General features: G+C 37.9%; 1 protein-coding gene across 1 annotated transcript in view; it reads right to left on the bottom strand.

The window, feature by feature from the left end:
- The window catches only part of ATP8B4 (ATPase phospholipid transporting 8B4 (putative)), a 185,983-nt gene that overhangs the window by 50,756 nt on the left and 109,744 nt on the right, over nucleotides 1-25,483 (bottom strand). Inside the window, exons 13-17 of the mRNA XM_055132113.1 lie at nucleotides 22,578-22,743; nucleotides 15,461-15,649; nucleotides 5,352-5,467; nucleotides 1,160-1,324; nucleotides 12-123 (exon numbers count right to left, since the gene is read on the bottom strand). Of these exons, the coding sequence (XP_054988088.1) occupies nucleotides 12-123; nucleotides 1,160-1,324; nucleotides 5,352-5,467; nucleotides 15,461-15,649; nucleotides 22,578-22,743 (748 nt within the window). The remainder of the gene's footprint in view (nucleotides 1-11; nucleotides 124-1,159; nucleotides 1,325-5,351; nucleotides 5,468-15,460; nucleotides 15,650-22,577; nucleotides 22,744-25,483) is intronic.

The following is a 25,483-nucleotide window of genomic DNA, read 5'->3' on the forward strand; positions in this document are numbered from 1 at the left end:
TTTTCAATTACCTTGTTTGTCTCCTGTTAGGACCCAGATCTTAATATTGGCTAGTGATAAACTTGCAACTGTTTCAATAACACCATCTTGTAACTTATCTTCTACAGCAGTGGCACCTAGTAACTTCATTTAAAAAAAAAAGGATACCTTATGTTAATGTATAAAAATATCCACAGCCAGCCCCTATACCTTCAATCAGATTTTAGAGACAAAGAATATAAATTGAAGATATATGTCATGATTTATTAAGTTAGTTATTTATTATTTAGCAACATCTTATTATTCAAGCTGATGAGTTGGGGAGGATCCCACAAAGAGATTCCCAAATCAAACCAACTGAATTCAGAGATCCTAGAAATCAGAATTAACATGGCAGCCTGATATTCTTAATTAACATTCTTAAATATAAACAATATGGGATTCAAAGACATAATAACTTCCCAGCTGCTTCCCCAGATATAGCAACATGAAAAGGTCCCCCCACTGACTCTGTCCCCTTTTCCAAATTATGGGGGAAATTTATATATATATATATGTATATATACTATAGTACCTCAATAAAGTCTAGCCATTTTCTTAAATTAACCAACCAGTAGATGCCATACAATAAAAAGTGAATATAGTTGTACAACATTTTATCCCAAGATTAAAAAGTCATGATTTCTACTGCCTCACAACAGATAGCATCCTTGCCACCAGGGCCTCAGGAGAGAGTTGTTTCTAGAACAGAGGACACACCAGAATGCACAGATATCATCAGAATGTCATGAGTCTAGTTTAGAGTTATAGGCCACTCATCATGGCAAGTTTTTTCTGTTCATAAAATGGCAGGTGATAAATCAGGGAGAATAAATAAATGATGACATCATGGACAAACTAGAGACTGACAATGACGAGGGAGCCTGCTGTCTTCAGTTCTTGGGAGAGCTCTAATTGCATAAGCTACCACCATTAGAAGTAATCCTCTAAGCTTTCTAGGGCCACACATGGCAAACTCAGAGCCAACAGCAAAAAAACCAAAAAAACATGATTCAGTGTTTCAAAGAAAAACATCTGCTGTGTGCAAGATGATTTAACCAGTGGATTATTCCTATGTGAAACCACTAAACACGTACTATGATTTCTGTAAACACAAACTATCATGATTCTAAATTCATACCATCAGATTGCTTTCGATTTCTTCATACAGCTTGGCTATCTTTTCATCCTTCTCATCCCCAGCAGCATTCGCATCCTCAAGCATCTTTTGCCACTCTTTAAAGTACTTGTCATCCAGATCCCTATAGGCAATGGCCAAGGTCCGAAGGCCTTCCCCTGCAAATTCCTGCCAGAGTAGACATAAACACACAAACCATCACTAGACAATAAGCACCGCAATAAAAAAATGGGTAAGAAGCTTTCACTCAGATTTGTTTTTATCCCAATAGCACTTCTTGACCATCCCGACTGCCAACATTTCATTCTTGAAATAGGGAGATAATGTTTTTATTTTGTGTTTTAATTCAATGGGGTTACTCTCTCATATAAAGGGTATAAAGAAACTTCATAGGAAAATAACAAAGTCCCAAAGGCAATAGAAACAAAGAGCCACAGAACTAGTCTTCAGTAGGAAATCTGCCACTGAGATGGGATGGGGGTGGGGGATGATTTAGGGAAGGGAACATAGGACAATGGTGGAAGGGGAAAGGACCTGCCATTGAGGCAGGCTTGGGGGCGGGGGCAGAGGGAAACTGGGGACATTGGTGGAGGCAAGTGGACATTGGTGAAGGGATTGGTGTTGGAACATTGTATGCCTGAAACTTAATAATGAATAACTTTGTAACTCTGTAATTCGTGGTGATTGAATTAAAAAAAGAAAGAAAATATTTCTGAGAGAACAAATCATCTCCAAACTTGCTAATAAAGCTATTTTCATTTGACTATGTAAAAAAAAAAACAGTGGCGTTAACACACTCAGGGGAGCTAACCTTCCATGCAAAGACCTCTTGAGGGGTCCTACTTGAGAGGAAATCAAAGGTAGCCAGAACTTGAGATAGCCAGTTGAAGCAATGTGTGTATGAGTTTGCCCGAAGGAAGCAGGCCTAGCATGAGGGGCACTGAGCCTCTGCAGCCATGGCCCTTTACTTCTGGAGGAAACAAAAGGAGTCTCTGCAGTGTCCTAGCTCTCCAATCAAAGGCAGGAGATTCTCTCAAGGAAGTGCCTCTTGACACCCCACCAGAGTCAAGTAACTTCAAATAGTGCAACTACTTCTAGTGTGTATCTACGTCTAACATCCTTCTAATAATGCAGCTATGTTTACAATGATAATGGGGTCTAATTTGTGTTTTAAATTTCCCATAATAAAAAGTTGGAGGTCAATAATAAATGAATAGATGATTATTAGTCGGGTAACCAACATTCAGTATATTCATGAAGGCAATAATGATCATCTAAAGGGGAAAAGGGTGAAGTGGAAAGAGAATGTTACTTCTGGGAAGTCAGACTAGAAGTGGAGGCTAACTTTCACTTTTCATTTTCTGCATTTTTCACAACTGTAAAAAAGTTTCATTCCATGATCGTTTTCTTTTCATAATAAACATCATTCAAAATGTGAAAAACACCACCATATAAGTTGAAAATCTTTTTTAAAAAATGTTCCTATTTGTGTTCACGTTTTATAATTAATCAAAATATTTGGAGAAACATACTTTCCCTTGAGGGTCTCAATAAACTGAAAAATTTCAAATGATACCTCTGATGCTTTATCCTTCGAGTAGGAAAATAATTTTTTTATTGTAGTTCTTGCCGCTGGGGGAGGGAGGAGTCCCCACACCCACTGGTGCTCAGAGAATGTGTGGCACCTAAGATCCAACCCAGGGCCTCACACGCCCAAGGCATATGCTCTACCGTTGAGTTACATCTGCTGACTCCAAGAAATGTCTTCACAAGAAATTGGTAGTCTGAATGTGTTGCAGGGCTACAATCACTTTAGGAACATGCTAAAAAAAATAAACAACAAAAAACCCTCCCAATTCACCCAGCCATTCAGTGGTCATCCTATAGGCCTCTAAACTACTTGCAGTAAAAAAGCTTTTCTTAAATTTTAGTCATCATAATTTACAATACTGTTCATTTTATGGTTTCATGCATACAGTGTTCCAATCCTTGCTCTGCTCCTTTGGGCATTGCAGTTGAACCTTATCTTCTCTCTTGTGCTTTGGCTTATGGTACAGACATAGGTTTGTGTTAAACCATGACACACACAGCCTAATTTGATCAATGAAAAGCCAGTACATATGGCAATGTTGTAGCTTAGTTGAAAGAGACCATGAGAAAAATTATTTAAAATTCTCTCACAGGCAGTTAGTAGCACTTTGGATACAGCATTTTTACAAGCTCTGCCTTCCAAGACCACCACTGGGTCCCCTGATGATCTGAAAATCTAGTTACTATGTGTAATGAATGAGCTTTTGTCTTCTTAATTCACACAAACACTTTTTTGCCTTTAGCTCACAACCCCACTGGGCATTACCAGTGCTTTCCTCTCTTCCGCATAAAAATGAATCAACTCTAAGACATCACAAAAGGAGACAGATGATTTAACTTATTTAATTAGTGCGTGAAACACAAAGTTAATCCAAGTGAACATGGGAACAAGGTTGTTTCCTATCATTAAACAATTGAAAATCAATAATTGGATATAAATTTAAAACCCCAGAATTGAGAAGTAAATAAAGTGCACAAAGCAAATCAAATTGTTATTACCTGAAATTTTTTCTTTTTCACAGAAATATAAACAGACCAAATTAACCATTCCTATATTTTAGAATGAAAGGGAAATATATGAAAACTCAAGCCTTGGTGTTTGAGCAATGGTAAAAATCAAATACTTGTGATTCCAATGTTGTTTTCATAAAAGAAAATGTTCAAAGCCATGCTGGCCTTCTGGAAGAGATTAAAAGAAAATCAAGAATGCTCTATTGGAAAGACAAAAACAATAGCTATGTTTGTAACCAATATTACTAAACCATCATTCTTTAAACTTAAAGTCAGGCAGATTCTTTTTCTATTTGTTTGTTTGTTTGTTTGTTTTTAAAGATTTAGGGAATATTTTGTATTATATGTAGGGCTTGAGAAGAAAATTTATCCCCAATAACTTTTTAAAGGACATAAATCACTAGAGAAATTAGAGTTCTGACCAGTTATCCTTGTTGGATATTGTTCATATTGGGTTGAACAGAACATTAAAAAAAAATGCTAGAGAAACACTTGAACAACATCTCAGTTTTAAACCAAGTAGTGTTCATATTAATTTATAAATTCTTATTCTTAAAAAAAAGTGGGGACCAGAGTGATAGTACAGTGGGTAGGATGCTAGCCTAGCATGTGGCCAACATGGGTTCTATCTCCTGCATCCATATGGTCCCCAGAGCCCTGCTAAGAATGATTCCTGACACAGAGCCAAGAGTAAGCCCTGAGCACAGCTGAGTATGACCCAAACACACACAGACACACACACAAAAGTCCCACAACAAAAATAACACTTGACTCCAGAAACTAGAGCAATCTTCAGAGAGAGAAGATGAAGGAGGATGGATAGAGGGGTCATTTTGACAGTCATGAGTTCAATGATTCTTATAGACATAAGGAATTGTAAAACTTCACTCCCTCAAATTGTATTTTCATTTTGTAAACCAATGACAAATCAATGGAATTTGCTTACTAAAATGGAGTGTGCCAAAGATCACTACTGCTCCCTTTAGAAAACTTCTGGAAAGCAACAGAGCTTTGTCTCAGAATGTATGCATTTAGTAGCTTTAACCTAAGTGACTCACCATGATTTTTGACCTGAATAAAAGGACCCTTGGTGGAGAAATTTGGCTACAGAATTAATTTTCCCCTCAACATCTAACCACAATCCTAAACTATTCCCTAGGGGTAATCACAAGAGGTTCTTGTGCCAAAAACATTGGAATCCAGGGGTAAAGAAAGGAACTCTCCTGCTTCTCTTTGTAGAACCAGTTCAGTCTCCCAAAACCAGTAGCCCCAAACTCCAGGGAAGTTAAGGCCAGTTTCCCCTCGGGATCCTGCTCCTTCCTCTGGCCAAATCTCAGGAGCCCAAACTCAGTGGCTACTTCTCAGCTGCTGTTAATCCACCTATGTGCAACTGAGCAGACTCTTGGCAAAGTAGGGGAGGAGGTTCATGTGCCAGTTTCCAGACATTCACTGGCACAGTTTCCCATGGAACCGCTTTCCACATGCTTTTTCTATTTTAGAAGTCAGATCATTTAGCTGATATTTAAAAACAGGACGTAAGCATTGGAATTGGTCAGAGAGCCATTCTGCTAACCTTAAGACAAGAAGCACTTACACTGAGATGATCTGACGTCAAACTAAGAAGATCTTCGTTGGATGGATGAAGTTTCTCAAACAGAATAGTATCTGCTCCTTTGGAATAAAGTTTTATCTGGCCTTCTGGATTTTGAACTGAAAACAAAAATGTTTAGAAGGTAGATGTAATCAATGAAATCCATTAAGAGGAGACTCTCCCAGGGGCCAAAGGGATAGCACAGCAGGTAGGGTGTTTGCCTTGCACGCGGCCGACCCTGGTTCGATTCCCAGCACCCCATATAGTCCACCGAGCACCACCAGGAGTAATTTCTGAATGCAAAGCCAGGAATAACCCTGTGCATTGCCAGGGTTATAAAAAAAAAGCACACACACAAAAAAAGAAGAGGAAACTCTCCCAGAGTTCTACTCAAGAGTGTGCAAAAGGGCATAATAGTTTAGCCAGAAAAAAAATGACAAATTTTGTTGAAAAGTCACTACCTAAGTTGTTTGGTTCATTTTTTATTAACTTATAAATCTTCCAACTATTGGAAACCTTTCATATACTCAACTGAGAAACTAGGATTCTTATTCTGGTGTGTATAAGTTTCCTGTTTCTCCTACATAGCATTTCTGAAGGGGTGTACACTAATCAATTAATTAAATGTTTTCCTTTTTTGTGGAGTGTTGGGCAAACCAAGCAGCTCAAGGTTTGCTCCTGACTCTGTGCACATGTGGTACTGGAATTGAATCCAGCCAACCACTTGCAAGCCTTATCTCAGGCTTGATATAAGCCTGTTTAAAACTCAGGCTTTTAAACATAAGGTTTCTACCTTATCCCCACTGGAGTCTGTACTGTAGGGGTATGTCATCAACAAAGTTTGGGGATGATAGCCCAAAGTATGATTTCCTAATCTCTAATCCCCAACCCCTCACTAGATTACTCCAGATTGCTATCAGACCAATGTTTCCTTAAAACGACATTGCTTGCTTTTACAGTGTGTCACATACTAGATACTTCATTATTTGCTGCTTAAATGAGGGAAGAAAGAAAAAAACATGGCTATGTATTTCTTCCCAAGAACTGTCCATAATTTACAAACAACTGCTGGGGCACAGCTTCGGGGTCTAAACACTATGACCCTCAGAGCTTCCTCAACTGGGTCAAAAACTATTACATGCTTTATATTTAATCATTGTATTAAGTCTGTAGAAGTAGAATGTCTGGGTTGGAGAGAGAACATGGGGTCTAATGAGCTTGCCTTGCACACAGCCGACTCTGGGACAGTACTGACACTACAGATGATGCCCCAAGCACTGACAGGACTCATTCCGGAGCACAGAGTCAGAGAGAAGCCTTAGCACCACAGAATGTGGCACAAAATACCCAAAGGATAGATATACACAAACATTAAATGCAGTTTTAAAAAAGAACATTTCAAAAATAAATGAAGATGGAATGTCTCAAAATAGATGAACATAAATATTCACTACTATTAATTTAATATGATACAAAATGTAAAGTTTGGTATAAGGGACTGTAAATGTCAAAATACAATAAATTTATTTTCCATTCTGATCATTAGCTGCTTGTGCCAAATGCTATTGACTCTAACTTCCTCCTGGCATGAGTAAACGTAATGCACCCTGGAAACTTTTTTTATTTGTAGTAAGACTTGTAAAATAGTGGATCTTCTAAGATTCTTGGTCATCTAGCCTATGTGTCAGAACTCAAGTAGTTTGCCATGTACTCAGGCTCTAAAGCCACATTTTGGAAAAAGAAGGGGGGAAATGTGTAGCTTTTCTAATTGTTTAAGTTGTAGGAAATCGTTTTTCTTAGGAAAGATTTTTTTCTCACTTCTTTCCTTTAACAGTCCAATTGCTTAATCTCTCCCATATTTCCTCTGGTTGATCACCAGAGCTATAAACGTAATCTGTGCATAAGTTATATTTGACAGTATGACTTCTCTATGTATGACTGATTTGTATGGTTCATTTTAGGACAACAGTTCTCAAGCTTTTGGGTGTTAAAATACTTTAATATTCTTGAAACTTCAAAATAATTCCAGTTTATTATTTATTTTGATATTTTTTCTTCTTTTTTTGCATCTGGGCCACACCCAGTGATTCTCAGGAGTTGTTCCTGGCTCTGTCCTCATGAATTACTCCTGGTGGTGCTCTGAGGACCATAAAGTATGCTGAGGATTGAACCCAAGTAGGCTTCATGAAGAGTAAGCATCCTACCCATTCTACTATCTCGCCAACCTCTCAAAAGTCTTTTTAATCAATATTTTTCATATCAGAAAGTAAAATTGAGAAATTTTATTACAGCTGGTTTTATAACACAAAGTACATTATTATAAAAATAAGTATTATCATCATATATGTCATACATATGAACAAAAATTGTATTCCTATAAAAATAATAGTATTTTTGGTTTGTTTTTGTTTGGAAGCCACACCCAACAGTGTTGGAGCAACTTCTGGCTCTGTTATTGAGTTACTCCGGAGTGGTTCTTGGGAGAGGAATCATGAGGTGCAAGGGATTGAACTTGGGGCTCCCATATGAAAAACCTCAACCCTAGACCTTTGAGTTATCTCCTCAGCCCAACAATAACTGTATAACTGTATCACTGTCTTCCCATTGCTCATTGATTTGCTCAAGCGGGCACAATCAATAATTTTGAAAGTGAAGGGAAGAAACACTATTAATGTTAACAATAACTGTATTGTTTAAAACAAAAATAATTTAGTTTGGAAATAGTGTTTTTATATGATTAGAGGTCCCCTTTAATGTCTTACTTAAGAGAAAATGGGTGCATCTTTATTTCTGCTTTGACATTCAATTTGTTATATCACATGTCATGACACAAAATTCCATAGTAAACTGGTGAGAACAAAGGATGAAAAAGGAACAAATAATGTGTAATCACCAGGTGACCGGGAAAATCCTGCAGCTCTCTCTCACCACCTGCATTCAGTGGTCTCAGACCACTTCCCCACCAAGGACAACCAATGCCAGAGGCGAACAAAGGAGGAAATGAAGGCCAGGCTGATGGTGATCAGTTGCCGTTTATTCTGTTTCCCCCATGCACCTGTTTCAATCTCACTAAGCCCCTCATTCCCGTCTCCTCCAGGCCCCATGCTCGTCTCTCTGTACTCCAACTTGACACCTTGGTCTCTCCCTCATCTCTCACCAGCTCCCCACTTTGGGGGCAGCATGAGCAACATATCAAAGCCCTTACTCATCACCAATAAGCTCAAGGGCAAAGCAACACTTTGGGGTTCTTCTCCTTTCTTTAGTCCAATAACTTAATTAACATCTTATTTCTACTTCTTAATATTAGTTATTTTGTATGGACACAGTAAGAGATACATTAAACTTGTAGGACATCTCCCTATAGATCCCAGACTACAGTGCTCAGCCAGATTAATCTTTCCTAACCCTAGCAGGGTCCTAATCTAGTTGTTACTTTCTGGATCATGACAGAATTTGTCCATGACCATGCTCTTAACTTATAGTGAAGTATTATGGCACTTTGACCTGGCCCATTTCAATGCCAGGGTAGCTCACGGTTTGCCATGGGACCATGCACCTCGTCAAGACCCTGCTTTGGGGATCTATGAAGGGCAACTGAGACTTAAGTGGAGAGAAAAGATGCCCAGGAGTCAATATCATTTGGAGTCAATTAACTCGCAAGTTACAGAAGCATAGCACTGTCTTCCTGTGCCTATACAAAAAGAACATTGCTCTGACTTATTTGTGTAAAAACACTTGAGAAAAGAAAAGCAATATTTACAAGTTAACAGAGTCTGATTAGGAGATAAAGGCGATTGACCAGTTGAAGAAGCAGAGCACAAAGAAAGAGGCTTACAAATAAACACAGAGAAATGAGAGCACTGTGGTGGGAGTAATTCAATAAACCTAAGCTCCCTGTGGCAAAGCAGAAAGGAAAAATCAATGTTATCCTACAAAATAATATTAGTGTCATTATAATGTCATTTTTCAGGCTCTGAGAACCTCCCTAAGTTTCAAACGGTTCCATGGATTCCACATTTTGATAAATACTAATTTAGAAAATCACAATCCAATTATAATTTGTGCCAGATCCCTTAGTATTGCTTTACCTCAGTCTCTGTACATGAAAAGTGGGTGCATAAATAATCACATTTCTAGACCCTGACTGATCTATATTGAATTTTCTGATTTAATAAAGATTTCAGTCTCTAATACCTTCTCTCAACCTAGTATTATTATCTCTTTTAAATGTGAATTTCTGTAAATTCAATTGCATGGAATCCTGCTTAAATTTACTCACTAGACATTTTCTATAGCAGCTCTGCAAGTTTTATCTCTCTTTTCATTCAAGGCTTCTAGAATTTTTTGCTAGGAAACCCAAAATCTAATATATCTTAGTCATTTTAGAAGTTAATATTTTTAAATATATAAAAATAAAATGATCAAGAAAACATGTGGAAAGTTCTGGAACAAAAATTATAGATGGCTTAGAATAAAACATAGATGTTTTGTTTTAGAATCTCCTACCATTTTCTGTCCTTCAAATACTAGTATTGTTCATAGGTTCACTTAGGATCTATTTCTCCTCACATCCTTCATTCATATTCTTCCATCATATTCTCTTCTATTATTTCAATTTGTATTAATATGGACTATCCATAAACACATATCCCTAACCCAGTCTATCCTCAGCACATCTTTGATTTCTCTGTCCAGGTAACAACTGTATATCTCCCATGGCAGTGCCCAGGCACATAGTTTTAAACCCAGACACATCTTCTTCCAATAACTACCAACACTCCACCTATATCCACAGTCCAATTAACAAGATTCACCATGTACTTAGTGCTCAAAATCAGATATCTGGGAATCACTTACAGCTCTCACACACCACTACTATCTATATTCACTCGAGGGAATTCTCCCCGCCACCCTCTCTAAATTTCTCTCTGCTACCTTTTGCCAACATGACATTAACCTAAATATTGTGACTCATTCCAATCTGCATCCCCCCAAACTATTATTTATAATCCAACCAGAGTTATCTTCAACTACTGGTTAGCAGCTCACAAGGATTTCCCTCTGTCCTTAGATCGAGTTTGAGTTAACAGCATCAACAGAGTTCAAGATATGGCCCTTTCCAGTCTGTAGCCTCTCCTGCTTCACCATTTTCTGGATGCCATCATAGAGAACATCTTTCATTTCCTACAAATGCATCAAATTCTCCTTTATTTTCAAGTTTCTGGAAGATGGTAGGCACTTGGTAAAATCTTGTGTAATCCAGTTGAATTAAACTGTGCAAAAGATGCCAACAGCAGAAGCTTTGTCCTTGGACCATTAAAGAAAGAAAAACATCAGAAGTAGTTTTCAGGAATAGGCTGTAAGAATAAGTCAAAAGAAACACTGTAAAGAGTGGTAATTCATTCTACTTAACTAAATTTAGAGGTGGCTGTTCATTATAGAAATTGTCATATGGGAGTGTGATTTCTTTGATATCTTTTATATAGATTTTCTATGATAATCTTTAAAAGTTTATAGTTGAGCAACTCATCTATAATCTTGTAAGGACTTTTCAATGGGTGGCAATAATCCATCCTTCTTTAATAATTATTTGTCACTTGCTTCATTTATAACAATCTTGTAATGTAATCTCTATATTTTATTGCCATAATTAAATTAATTGCTCTGTCCAAAACTATAAAAGACATATATCTTTATCAATAGAGTAGAATCTATATCCCCTGTTAAAATGCTTTATAGAAGTCTTTTTTACTTTGATATATCTACCAAGTCGGAGCTCTTGCCCTGGAATGCAAATACTACTGAGACCATACATTCATGAGTCAAGAGCAGCCAAAAAAAAATAGGAAGAAAGAAGATGAAGAAATAAAAGAGAAGGGGGAAGAACAGGCAGAGGAAAGGAGGAGAAGCCAAAGGCGAAGCAGCAGTAGCAGAAGCAAACGCATGAGCCTTCACACTAGCATTATCCCCATAGTCCACACCGAGGGACAATCATGGGAATGAGGTTATTCTTGGCTTTGTTATCAGAGATTTTTTCACTCTAGTGAAGTCCCTTTTTCAAGTTCCTCCTGATTCCAAAATCAAACAAAACCCAAACAAAGCCCATAAGCTTCATGCACTCTGTGCTGGAGTGCTACCTTTCTTCATCTGGTACCCATTAGGGTGAGCATCTGATGTTTGTGGTTAGACTGAGATTTCTCCACAGCCTGTAATGGTGACCAACACTGGGCAAAAGCCAAACGTTTCCCTGCGTTGTAGCAATCTTAGGCTTTTGTCAACACACTGAGAGCAAAGAAGCAAGTCCCAGGCAAACTCAGCACCGAGAACACCACGTTTCCCTGGCGCTGGAAGAGGAGGCTCCTGCTCTCACATCCAGAGCTGCATAGGTGCTCAGCAGCAGCACTGACTGATGGCTGCCTGGAGCCTTTGTTAAAGTAGCATTGTAGTCCCATTTTTCATCGATTTGCTTGAGCGGGCACCAGTAATGTCTCCATTGTGAGACTTGTTGTTACTGTTTTTGGCATATCAAATATGCCATGGGTAGCTTGCCAGGCTCTGCCGTGCAGGCGGGAAACTCTCAGTAGCTTGACAGGCTCTCCAAGAGGGACGGAGGAATTGAACCCGAGTAGGTCACATTCAAAGCAAACACCCTACTTGCTGTGCTATCGTTAAAGTAAATTAGTAAAACCCTCCTGAGATCATGTTTGTATTTTTACCTGCAGAGAGTGACCTTTCAGGACTGGTGTCCAGTGGTTAGAGCCCAATCATAAGATGTTTTCCAGAGGAGAAACTGATTTACTATACCCACTGGAATATTCATGAATTCAAAGCTTGGGTTTCATTTTATCTAACAAGCACTTGGAATAAACCTATTGCTTGCCAAGCTCAGTGCTTGGTCCTGGGTAGTCTCAGAAGACTAAGGCATAGCAGCTGCCCAAGGTATTACACATGCTAATGTAGACAGTCCCACATAGCATGAAATGGTTATTACTTTGGACTGTACATGAACGGGAGACTCTGGGAAGAAAAGATATGCTGTCATTTGGGATGACTTTGGATTTGGACATTATCAGATGCTTTCCAAGTGGGCAGGTAAGGAAAAGAAGAGTGTGAGGTAGAAGAACTAGCATATTCAATAGACATAAAAGTGAAAAAATGCATGCAGTCATGGTGGGGTCTAGTGAGACTGAAGCATCAAGCTTTGAAAAGTAGAAATAAAACCAAATTGAGGACAAGTGATCCACAGTCTAATTTCTTTATGTATTTTTGTTAGGGTCCAGAACCTCATCTGGGTGGTGCTTGAACACAGCCACTAAGCTACCTCTTCAGTCCCTGCATTTTTTGTTAAGTACTTTATCCTTTCTAGGAAGCTACCAAAGTTTTCAATGTAAGTAATGGAAAAATAGAATGACAGTTTTAGAAGAATATCCTCAACAGGGAATTATGCTAAGGGGAGAAAGATTTGAAGATTCTACAATTGTGAAGAGAACCCTTTGGAAATTAAGGTAAAGGAACAGAATTTTTAGAGGGACTGTGAGGTTAGTTTTAGAAGGATTGCTCTGCTACCTTAAAAAGAAAACACAGAGAAACAAGGTGTCTGCTAAAGGTCCTAGAGATAAAGAGCGATTGAAGCCAGAAGCAGGGGGCAAGGGTCGGTTTGAGAAATATTCACTCTATGAGGGTAGGAGGGGTTACAAATGGCATGTGAGATCTCATGAATCCAGAGATTGTGGTTTTCTGACCCCAGTATCCACATCAATATGATGGTTCAGAGCTTATTAGAATGTGTCAGTTTAGGCCCCACTCCACACCCTATTGAAATTCTGGAGCTGGATTCTGGTCTGTAAACCAAGCCTTCCGTGGGTTGCAGAGGAAACTCAAGTTTACAAACCTAGGGAGAGAATGGAATTAGAGTTGTCCGAAGCAAGGGCCCTCCAAATAAGGATAAGAAGCCAGATTCTGGAGGAAGGCAATCCTATGTTCAAATATTTGTCCTGAGTGTTACCAGTTGTGTGGGAAACTGTGCAATATTCAGGAAGTGAGTTAAAATCTTTGAGCATCGAGTTTCTCATAAGTGGGAGTAACATGCTTTTGATAAAGTTTACTGATAAACTATATGTTATTCTTTTCACCACCAGACATATAGTTAAAGGTAGTGTTAAGAAATAAAAAATTTGAAGCCACCAACTCAGCAGTGAGATCCAGGAACAGGTTGAAACAGTTGCATGTCCCTGAAAGAAAGACTAAACCCAAAAAGCTACATGAATACAGAGTACGAGCAGTCACTAACACCATGTGAGTGGCCAAGATCATTCAAGAACAGAAATGCATAAAATGACATTCTAATGAAATGGAAAAGATTCTGCCAAAAAGCGTGGGAAATACATGGAACAAGAAAGAGAACCAGTAGCCAGTGAGGTCACAGAGGCCAAAGAGTAATGGTGGTAAAAGGTCAACAGTCTCAAAGATGATTAACTTAAAACCAGATAGAGATGTTATAGAGATAGTACAGTGGATAAGGCGCTTGCCTGGTACACAGCCAATTCGGGTTCAATCCCCAACACCCCGTATATTCCCCGAGCCCCATAAGTAATGATCCCTGAGCATTGAGCTAAGAGGAAGTCCTGAGCACTTCCAGGTGTGGCTCAAAAATAAAGAAAAACCAGATATATACATGGATACATACAGGCATGAACAGACAGATACATACATAGGCAAATGCATATATACATGTGTTGGGCACTCAAGTGACTAGAAACTTCTGAGGAACACTGCTTCTTGAGCAGGGAAGGCCAATGGACTGAAAGAAAAATAAAAGGCAAGGAGCAAAAACTGAACTTGAAAAATCAAGCTGTGATAGAAAGAGTAAAAATAGGGCAGCAAAATCAGTGGTGGCCAAACCATGAACAACATAGTTAAGGAAAGAGGATAATGAAGCTGTGGGCTGGAAGATGATGAGTAAGAAGAAATGAACGTCACAACCAGATGAGAAGGGAGCAAGTATGCAGGAAAAGGGCATGAGACTGGGACAGAGCTTTCTGCAATGAAACAGACCACAGCAATGTTTTCTCTGGGGTGAAAAAAGAATGAGTGAAGATATAGGTTGGAGATGACAGAGAACTGGAAAAGTGGTAAGTCAAGGGTGTGCATTTCTGAGGTTCTATTATTTCTTTTAGAGAAAAAGGAGATGAATTTTGCTTCTAAGAGTGAAATTAGGGAGCTAGAGAGATAATACAGTGGGTCGGGTACTTGTCTTGCATGTGGCTGACCTGAGTTCAATTCCTGGCACCCATACAGTCCCCTGAGCCTGCCAGGAGTGCTCCCTGAGCACAGAGTCAGGGGTAAGCCCTGAGTACTACTAGGCATAGCCCCAAAACAAGACAAAGAATGAAATTAAATGGCAGTCTTGAAGATGTGAAAAATTGGTAAATGCTTAGCAAGTCTATTATGAGGATTGAGGGGGAAAGGAAAACAGGAATGAACAGGACATTGAGGCAAGACTGAAGGCTACACAGAGTTAGAAAAGCAGATTGGTTGGGGCACTAAATATAGTATTTGGATATCATCTCCAACCACTGATGTCCACAGAGTAAATGATGAAAATGAAGAGGCTGATGCTGATGGCCATAAATCACCACAATCAACAACTAGTTCGTGTCAAGCAATTCAGTCATCCTGGGTCAGTACTAGGTAGAGATTGGGTAAACAGTCTCTATACATTTAAACTTCCTGAGTTTGAATTCCAACTGGTCCACCTCAGGTTATGTGGCTTAGGGAAAATTGCTTGGCTTCTCTGCCTCTCACTTGAACACTCTGCAAAGTGGACATAAACACAATGGCAGCTAGCCAATCAGGTTGTTGTGACAATTAAGTCCACCAATTCATGTGAAACATAACAGTGTTGGACACCTCGGGGAAACCTGTTAACCATCAGCTATACTATAGTTTAAACTACTGCAGTGTTGAGGTCACAATGAGGATGACAAAAGTTCATCAAGATGGAAATATATGACAACTCTCAGCACATTGCAAAGAGTAAAATTATCCTTGAGAAGCATCAATGCAACCTCAGTATTATCAAAAGAGCAAAAGTAACCTGTTACCAATCATACCTATGACAGACATCCTTTTCCTGATATTGTTGAAATCCAAGAAGGCAAGCAATTGATAAGTAACTAGTGTCCCCAGTTCTTCTATGGTGATTGTCTCTGGGGTCCGAGATTTAAAAACAAATCCAAAGTTTCTTGCAGTGGTCACTAATGCCCCTTCATCAGGCGACTGAACTTGGTAAACCAACTGTCCTGAAAGGGAAATAACCAAAAACCAAAAACATATGTCAAGCCAAAAAGGGAAAATTACAAGTATATTAATAGTGAGAAAAGTAATTAATAAGCATGAAATACTGGTATCAACACCAACTTATTTGTTAGCATTCCACTCAAGTGTCAGCTGTAGAAATCAAATGTTTCTTACTCCCTCCATAGCTAAACTAGGTACCTGTGACACCTGGGCACCATGCCTGCCCACCCTGAGCAGTGCTTACCTTTTTAATAAGAAAATACCTATCCCTGAGTTTACTGTTCCACTACACTGAACATTTCTTAGGTGAGAGACCACAACTTTGTATTTCTGGTAACTAGCATGTGACAAGGAAGATTCACAAAATAAATCATGTATGTATTTATGTCTTCTACATGGGAAGTCTTGATAACTATAAAAATACTTACTATTAATTATTAAAGTAAATAGTAATTAGTAAAATTGTCAATATTGTTATTTTCATTTTGTTAAATCTTTTTGCTCTATTGCTAGAGCCTACAATGAAAAGAGGTTACATGTTTTATAAGATCACACATCCAAAGATTAATGGAGCAGATATCCTGAACTCTACCTTTAATATGGCTATTGAGCATATTATAGAAATGCATACAGTAAATTCATTGAAATGTATGGAATAAAATCTGGATATTCTTTTTTTGGTCTGATACAATGTGTATAATGGTGAGAGTAAGAGTAGAGAGAAAAGAAAAAGAATCAAAAGAGGGAAAATTGATAAAACTAACCTTTAAAACTAGCATGTATATAAGTAAGTTCATATAAAATAATATGAAATTATTTTATCTTTGTATGTAGTTAGGGCTACTTACTAACTTACTCGTCTTAGATAAGTTGTTAGTAAAACATTGCATATTAATGCACAAATAATTTTGTTAAAAACAAACCATACCATCTACATATCTACTTTTATATCTATATCTTTTTCTTGCATTTTGGCCACATCCAACAGTGATCAGGGTTTACTGCTGGCTCTGCACACAGAAATCAATCCTGGCAGGGGATTGAGGTGCCAGAAATTCAACCCAAGTCAGCTGTGTAAGATATTACACTGTCTACTGTAATATCTCTCTGTTTGTTTTTATTGCACCTATATATTTATTGCTATGCCTTTACATCAATATCTTTATTACTATCTATGCAAGAAGGAAAGGTGGAATGATATATACCAAATATTATCACTGGTTTCTTCTGTGTGGGAATGAAGTAACTTAGAGAAGAAAACATTGACTTTGCCTTTATCGCTGTTGCAAAGTTAATTTTTACAATACGAAATCGAAAAAAGTAAACCAATTATTTGAGATGAGGTGACATAATAACTAACACTCTTGTAGTAAGTATACTAGAAATTAGTACCAATCTAATTGTTAGATGGATTAAAAAGCAAGTACTGTAGATAATTTTTTCCTTGAAGGGCTTTCTGAACCCAAAGGACTCATCATTGTTTCTAGTTTCTTAGGGGTTGGTTTAGAGAAGATATAATCCAGACTTAGAAGTCCTAAAAGTAGCGTGAAAAGGTTATTCTATCAGGATAAGGGTGAATTGGAAATCAGTTGCCCTTTGCAATTACCTTCTAATCTATGAAAGGAAAGCAAATAATCACTGCTGATAATCTGTGATCAGACAATGCTCAAGCATATTTGTACCCTAAATTCACAATAACTGGGTGATTTAAAATAAATCAAGCTGAAGTTTTAGAATAAGATCTAGACTTACGGGGGTACAGTGCCATTCAAGAGATCAACCTGTACCTGTGGGGCGAGTGCATCAGTAGTCTGATGGTGCCTTCAGGATTCCTGATACCCCAAATTCCTGCTGTGCTTCTGACTGGACCCTCAACAACTTAGGACAAAGTTTCCTGAGAAATTAAACTGCTAAAAGTTAGATATTTGGGAGTCATGCCCACAAACCACTGCTGGCTCAGCTATACAAGCTCATTTATCAGAGAACCATAAATAAATCGCAAAAGAGGTCAAAATCAGGCCATTAAAATGTGTTGATGGGCATGATTCAGAGACTCACAAATGAATTTCAGAAGAAAGCAGCACGTTTGCAGAGATGTCTCCCCATCCCATGCCAGGCTTATCTCACCAGGGCACCTGGGAAGGAGTAGGTGTGTTCTTCCACCTGCATCAAATGAACCCCAGCAGCCGCAAACCTTTAGAACCCAATCACCATCGTGCTCATGGCCGACCTTCACAGGCTCATCTCATCCTCATGCGTGAAAATGAATCTGCTGAAAACCCAGGTTTGCGGCACCAGTGACTGAAAACATCAGGCTTCACAGAGTCAGGAATGGGTGACCTTCCCCATCTTCCTGCTGTTCTGGTTTCCTGGCAGTCACGTCTATGAACTGCCTTTGGGTGCCATTTAATGCATGATTCGGAGACTCACAAATGAATCTCGGAAGAAAGCAGCACTCTGCAGAGATGCCTCCAGACCCCAAATATTTAAAAATTTTTAGGATTCCAGGAGTACATGGCTGCCTTTGTGGCTGCATGACATTTCATACTATTCATAACGAGCGATACAAAAAAATTATTTAGTATCTGCCTATGGGCAGGCTTGGGTAATTGTGGGAAAATTTGAAATAATGATAGTGGGAAGGTGTGATGATGGTGGGATTGGTGTTGAGATGTTGAATGTAAACAATTATTCAGAACAACTTTATGAAAATAAAATTTTAAAATTGAAAGAGAAAAAATAAAATCCAGGCTTATAACTCTGGAATCAAATGCACATACCTTCTAGAGGAGACAGCTTTTACTACAGGACCCAAATAATATTCACACAAAATAAGAGAATAGACAGTATAGAATAATGGTAAATCCTTGGACTAATGTGAACTTGGACTACAAAACTCAGATTAGCAGCTGTGTAGATATGAGTGGAAAATGAAGATTGGATCAGAAGTGACAGACATAATGTCAGTGGCTGGCAGTTATGGGCACTTTGGTTGAGGGGTAGTGAATGGAGGTGGTACAGTGACAACATTTTTGTAACCATATTATTTAAACTATACTTTAAAAGTTAATTATTTTTTAAATAATTAATTAATAAGGGCATTTGTCTTACACATGGCCGACCCAGGTTCGATTCCCAGCACCCCATATGGTCCCCTGAGTACTGCCAGGGGTAATTCCCTGTGCATCGCCGGGTGTGACCCAAAAACCAAAAAAAATTAATTATAAAATTAAAAATTCCAAACCAAAAATAGTGAAATCACATATTTAATAGATATAAGAAATGAGAGAGAAGCATAAAGTTAAATGCATTTGAAAAAGAATCAAAGACCTTGAAGCAATACAAATTTTTTTTTCTTTTTGGGTCACACCCAGTGATGCTCAGGGGTCACTCCTGGCTCTGCACTCAGGAATTACCCCTGGCTGTGCTCAGAGGACCATATGGGATGCTGGAAATCGAACCCAGGTCGGCTGTTTGCAAGGCAAAAGCCCTACCCGCTGTGCTATCACTCCAGCCCCCGCAATACAAATATTTTAAACTGCAGATTAAGAATGTGGCAAAGATGTTAGGGAAAATGAAGTTATGAAATTTGCTTGTAAGTAGATGGATATGGAGAATATCATGCTAAGTGAAATAAGTTCAAAGGAAAGAGGCAGACATAGAATGATTGCACTCATTTGTGGGACGTGAAAAAAAAATAGTGTGAGACTAATACCCAAGGAAAGTAGAAACGAGGACCAGAAAGACTGGTCATGGATGGGTGCTTGCCACCATAGAGAAGGGACCACTGTGACAAAAATTGTTGAAAATGATCACTCTGGATAAGAACTGTGTGCTGTAAGTAGGTAAAGGGACAGACATGATAACCTCTCAGTATCTGTATTGCAAACCATAATGCCAAAAGGAGAGAGACAAACAGACAGAAAGACAGACAGAGACGAAAAGTGTCTGCCATAAAGACAGGCTGGGAGTGAGGGAGGGAAACTGGGGACATTTGTGGTGAGAAATATACACTGGTGAAGAAATGGGTGGTGGTGAGAAATGTACACTGGTGAAAGGAGGAGTGTTGGAACATTGTATGACTGAAATCCAACCGTGATCAGTTCTGTAACTGTGATTCAATTGAAAAAGAGGAATGTGGCCAAGTGGAAAGCGTAGTCAGCCTCTAGTGACTTTGGATATGACCCATAGTTACCACAGCACTTCATCCACAATCCTTCAGGACCACTGAGTATGGCCCCCGCAATAGAAGAAAATGTAACCTTACAAATTCAATACTAATGGAGAAAATAGTTGTTTTAAAAAATTAAAAACACAAGAAAAACATCTAACAGTGAAAATCTAATGTGTGAGGAGAAGTAAGACAGATAGTAGATGAATATATATGGCTGAGGTAACTGCAGAAAGATAAAAATCACTCACAGACTAAAGAATCCAGTTGAATCCTAAGAAACACTGTCTGTAGCACTGTAGCTCTGCCATCCCATTGTTCATCGATTTGCTTGAGCGGGCACCAGTAACGTCTCCATTGTGAGATTTGTTGTTACTGTTTTTGGCATACCGATACACCATGGGGAGTTTACCAGGCTCTGCCGTATGGGTGAGATACCCTCGGTAGCTTGCCAGGCTCTCCGAGAGGGATGGAGGAATCAAACCCGGGTTGGCCACGTGCAAGGCAAACGTCCTACCCGCTGTGCTATCACTCCAGTCCCAGAAACAAATATTTTTAAAATTCACACCTATACTAAAAAATTTTTTTAACAAAAGAAATTCTAAAACAATTAGAAAGAAAAGCCTTTCACAGTCCCTTCCGCAGTAAGAGAAATAATGGCCAGACACAGTGCTTGTTCTTCAGCATGCTGAGAGAAAATGTCACCTTAAATTTTGACATTTGGCAAAGTATCTTGTTCAAGAAAAAGGAAAGAAATTAATTTGTTTTAAAAACAAAGCCTGGCAGGAATGTAAAATTACTGTGGTATGACACCTGGCATCTGGCTTTTTAATTGTCAAGTCAGCTGCATGTGTGTGACATTCAACATCTGACTGTGTGACGCAGCCACTTCAAAGGCAGCTACCTCAGACAAACACACTGTGAGCCAGACGCTCTCCAAGGCCAGCAGCCCCACCCCGGAAGTTTCCTTTGTTTTAGAACTCTGGTTGATTTAGATAACTGAACTTTTGGACACTTGTTTTTCCCCTTTCCCACACTTTAACTCCCTCTCTTATGTTTTAAATTCACTAATAAAGAAAAAATGCATAAAATCTTAGTTATCCCACCCCCAGTACAAGGAGGACCCTAGGCCTTCCCACATACAAACTCTTTTCTCTGTACTCCTCTCAGAGTGATCCCGTACATGAAACCTATTCTTGAGGTTCTATGAATAATAAGACTGTCTTTTACAAAATAGGGGCCACTCTTAGCAGCTTAGAAACTACAGAGTCACTCCTAGCTGTCAATGATTTTTTATTTTTAATGTGTTAAGGAAAGGTCTGCAAACTGACCAAACTGATGATGTTCAAGCTTACTTCTGGCTCTGTGCTCAGAGAATCATGCCTGCCAGGCTCAGGGAACTATAAGGGGAGCCAGGATTGAACCCAAGTCAGTCATGTGCAAGGCAAGCTCCCTACTCCATAATACTATCACTCTGGGCCCAAAATAAAACTTATTTTTAAAAATATGCTGGCCTCTCAAATAAAAATATATTAAAGTACGATTGACAACATTAGGTCATTCCTCACAGAAACTAAAATCAGAAGAAAGGGCTAAGCCAGCAATTATCAAGGAAGAAACTATGGTTTCAATAAAGTCCCAACAAAGAAACACATTGCTCATAGGGCCTCAGAGATAGTTCAATGGCCGAGTGCAAGAGATGCAAGCAGGGGACTAGGCAGTGCATAATCCCCTTAGCACTATCAGGAACAAGCAGAGAGCCAGGAGTAGCCCCTGACCACCATCGAGTCAGGTTCCCTTCCCCCAAAATTGTGAATCTATTTATATAGAGAGATGAAGGAGACACATATACATACCATATACAAGTATATGCTTTCATAAACACATACACATATAGCATATAAGTATATAATATAGTCAATAGCCTATAGATATTTCAACTTCAAATTAAATTACAGGTGGTAATTTTAACCCAATAGCTGGCAATACAAGGAAACAAACTTGCATAGGACTTAGTTGTAGTAAAAAGTCAATTTAAGTCATTTTTCCCCAAAAAGTCAATTTAAAGGTAATAAATAAGTGTATTCTACTGTAATATGAGCTTCCCCTTGTAAATGAAAAAGTTCATTCCAAGTCTGATGATCATCTATTTTGCTTAGATATAATCCTACATCAACTAGTGCATATTAATAATGTGACCTTAGTGATATATGTCCTGGATACCAGGAAGCTCACAATCAATGTGGTACTCAATCATGACAAATGTTTCATTCTTGCATAATTAACCTTGTTGGGCCCTCATCTTTCCATTGCTCTTATTTATTTTCTTCTTAAATCTCCCCACATTTTTCAGAAAATACTTGTGATACAAATTCTAATTTGTAAAATCACCAAATTCAGTACATTGGTATAAAAGTAAGTCCATTGTAAAACAGTAAAAAATTAACTTGTACAATTGATAAAATACAATTTTAATTTGATTATAAGATCCTTTAAATTCCCCAATATTTTAAATAAAATTACTATTTTTTTTTTGCTTTTCAGGTCACACACAGCAACACACAGGTGTTATTATTGGTTCATGCACTCAGGAATTACTCCTGGAAGTGCTCAGGGGACCATATGGGATGCTGGGAATCGAACCCGGGTCGGCCACGTGCAAGGCAAAAGCCCTACCCACTGTGCTATTGCTCCAGCCCAATAAAATTAATTTTTAAACAAAACAATAAAAGCTCACTATGGAGCCACTTTTCACTTACCTGCACTATTTTCCTCTGACATTACTGTGTGGCAGAGAGCAAGCAGCCTGAGGAATTCTCTCACTTTGGGGTTGCCCCGTTTAAGGGATTCCATCAGATGGTGGTCAAAGAACTGAAATGTTCTGTCTGCCTGGGGATTGACTGAGAAATCCAAATGATCCTTTTTCTGCAGGAGGATAACATGAGAAAAAAAAAACTAGACAATTCAGTGATATTCCAATGACAATCGTTTTGCAATTCAGCAATATTCATCTAAGCATTTTTAGTGCAATTTCACAATTAAAGCATCTGACACTCAAATGCAGGGGTGGAGTAATGGGGGATGGGGTGGGAGAGGGAGATGGCTATCTAAAGACTATACAGTTCACATAGTTATTGCAATTTCAAAATACAAAAAAAAATGGCCTGAAAATTAAAAGTTTTAGAAGTCTTCAAAAGCAAAGCCTGACCAGATTTGAAATCATCTTAGCAGCATATATATCTAAAATGACAATGATATTATGGAACTTCTTTAGTTTAATAATGTATGTATATATTTTCCAAGAAAAACTATTAATGTTTGATAATAGTCTCATCTGTCTCCCTTGAGATACTGTTTAGCAACAATTACTACATATTACCTTTCTACAACTAGACAAATTCTAAATTCCTAAAGAACTCTCACCCTAAAGTTTTGGAAAAGAGATTGTAAAGCTGTTTCTATTTCAAGAGTGAGTACCCAGAATTTAAACTACACCCTTCCATATGAGTTTATGAGTTAAGGTTCAACACTATATGTTTTAGAAGTACAACATCACACTTCTTTAAGTGTATATGTCACTGCACCATACCCACCACCAAAGCATCAATAATCCTCCATCATAATCTATGGAGTCCCTTCCTCCCTTGTCCTCAACCCCCACTTCCTGATAAACTCAGTTTAACCATTAACAGTCCAAGGGCTTGTTTTTATTGGATTTTGTCTGTTTCTTTGCTTTCTTTATGATCCATTATCATTCTATATAGTCTCCTCCAGCTTCATCCATGCTGCCCTAAGACTTCATATTTTTATATAGCTGAGTTGTATTCCACTGAATTTTATACAATGGGATACAAACCTTCTTTATCTACTCATTTGTCATTGGACACTTGGGTTCTTTCCATATCTAACTACTGTAAATAGGAGTTATTATATTTCAAAAAATATATTCTTCTCATAGATTCCTATAAATGAAGCTGTTAGAATACATGGTTGATTAATCTAACATACTTTTCCTGTTTTTATAGCCATACCCAGTGGTGCTCCAAATCTAGTCCTGGCATGGTGCTCAGGAGTCACTCCTGGTAGAAAAATATCTTGAGAAAAGTTAATGACGACATACTGAAGCTTAGATGGGATATAGCAAAGTCATATTAAAAGAGAAGTTTCTAGTTATAGGCCTTCCTTGAAAAAGAAAACAATCTTAAACAAGCAATTTAGCATTTCACAACAGATAATTAGAAATAGGAAAATTCTAAAGTTGGAAAAATTAAAGATTAAAACAAAAATTTGAAAAATGGAGAATTAATAATTATAGGAATAAAAAGTTAAACATTGAGAGGAGTTTGGAAAAGATAAACAAAATTTTAAAACTTTCTGCTAGACAACCAGAAGAAAGAAGAAGACGCAAGTAAAGAAATTAGAAATCAAATAAATGAACTACAACTGATACCATAGATAGCAAAAGGATTTTTATGAGACAATTATGGGATAATTACATGCCAACATATTAGATAGCCTAGAATAGATAAATACCTAGAAGCATGTAGTATAACAAATCTGAACCATGTTTAGTAGAAAATATGGACAGACATATAAGCTAGTAAGGAGATTCAAACTATAATATAAAACCTCTCAACAAAGAAAAGTCTAAGACCAGATTGTTTCACTAGTGAATTCTATAAACATTGAAACAAGAATTAATGCCAATTCCTCTCAAATATTTCCAAAGCATAGAAGAGTATGGAAGTCTTCCAAAATTTATTTTATGAGGCCAGTATTCCCTGATGTGATTCAAGGCCAGAAAAAAAGGAATATAGAAAAAGAAAAATACATGCCAATATCTCTATAACTACAGATCTAAAAGTCCTCAAAAACCATACCAAAAGATCATAACACACCATGACCAAGTGTGACTTATCCTTGGATGCCAGAATTGTTCAACATATGTACATCAATCAATGTTATATTCACATTAACAGAACAAAGAATTGTAAAAATTACTTGGTTATCTGAATAATTGCAGTAAAGACCTTGACACAATTCTACGTGCTCTGTGCCAAAAAGCACTCAACAAACTAGGAATAGAATTATATTACCTCAATATAATAAAGGCCATTTATGAGAAGTCCATAGTTAACATCATTCTCAATGGTAAAAAACTTAAAGTTTTTTCCTTAGAGATCAGAAACAGGAACAAGGATGCCTATTTCTCATCACTTCAACATAGGTATAGTAGTACTAGTAAGAGTAATTAAACAAATAAAGGAAATGAAAGTAATCCAAAATGGAAAGAAATAAGTAAAAATACTTCTTTTTGAGATGAAAACAGCCAAGATCTGGAAACAACCCCGATGTGTTCAACAAGAGTGAAGAAAGAAATTGTGGCATAGGTACATATCAGAATACTATTCAACTAAGAGAAAAGATGAAATCTTGCCATTTGCTACCATTTGAATGAAAATGGAGGAAGTCCTATTAAGTGGAGTTAAAGGAAAAGAGAAGGGCCCAGGGAGCTAGGACAGTGGGTAGGTCATTTGTCATGCATGCAGCCCACCCGCAGTTCAATTCTATCATAAACCTTGATACCATAAATTAAAAATTGAATAAAATTACTTGTAAAAAGCAAATAGTTGAGAAAAAATGAAGAGTATGCATAAAATGACAC

The sequence above is a fragment of the Sorex araneus genome, chromosome 3, assembly GCF_027595985.1.
Source record: "Sorex araneus isolate mSorAra2 chromosome 3, mSorAra2.pri, whole genome shotgun sequence".
Classification (NCBI taxonomy): domain Eukaryota; kingdom Metazoa; phylum Chordata; class Mammalia; order Eulipotyphla; family Soricidae; genus Sorex; species Sorex araneus.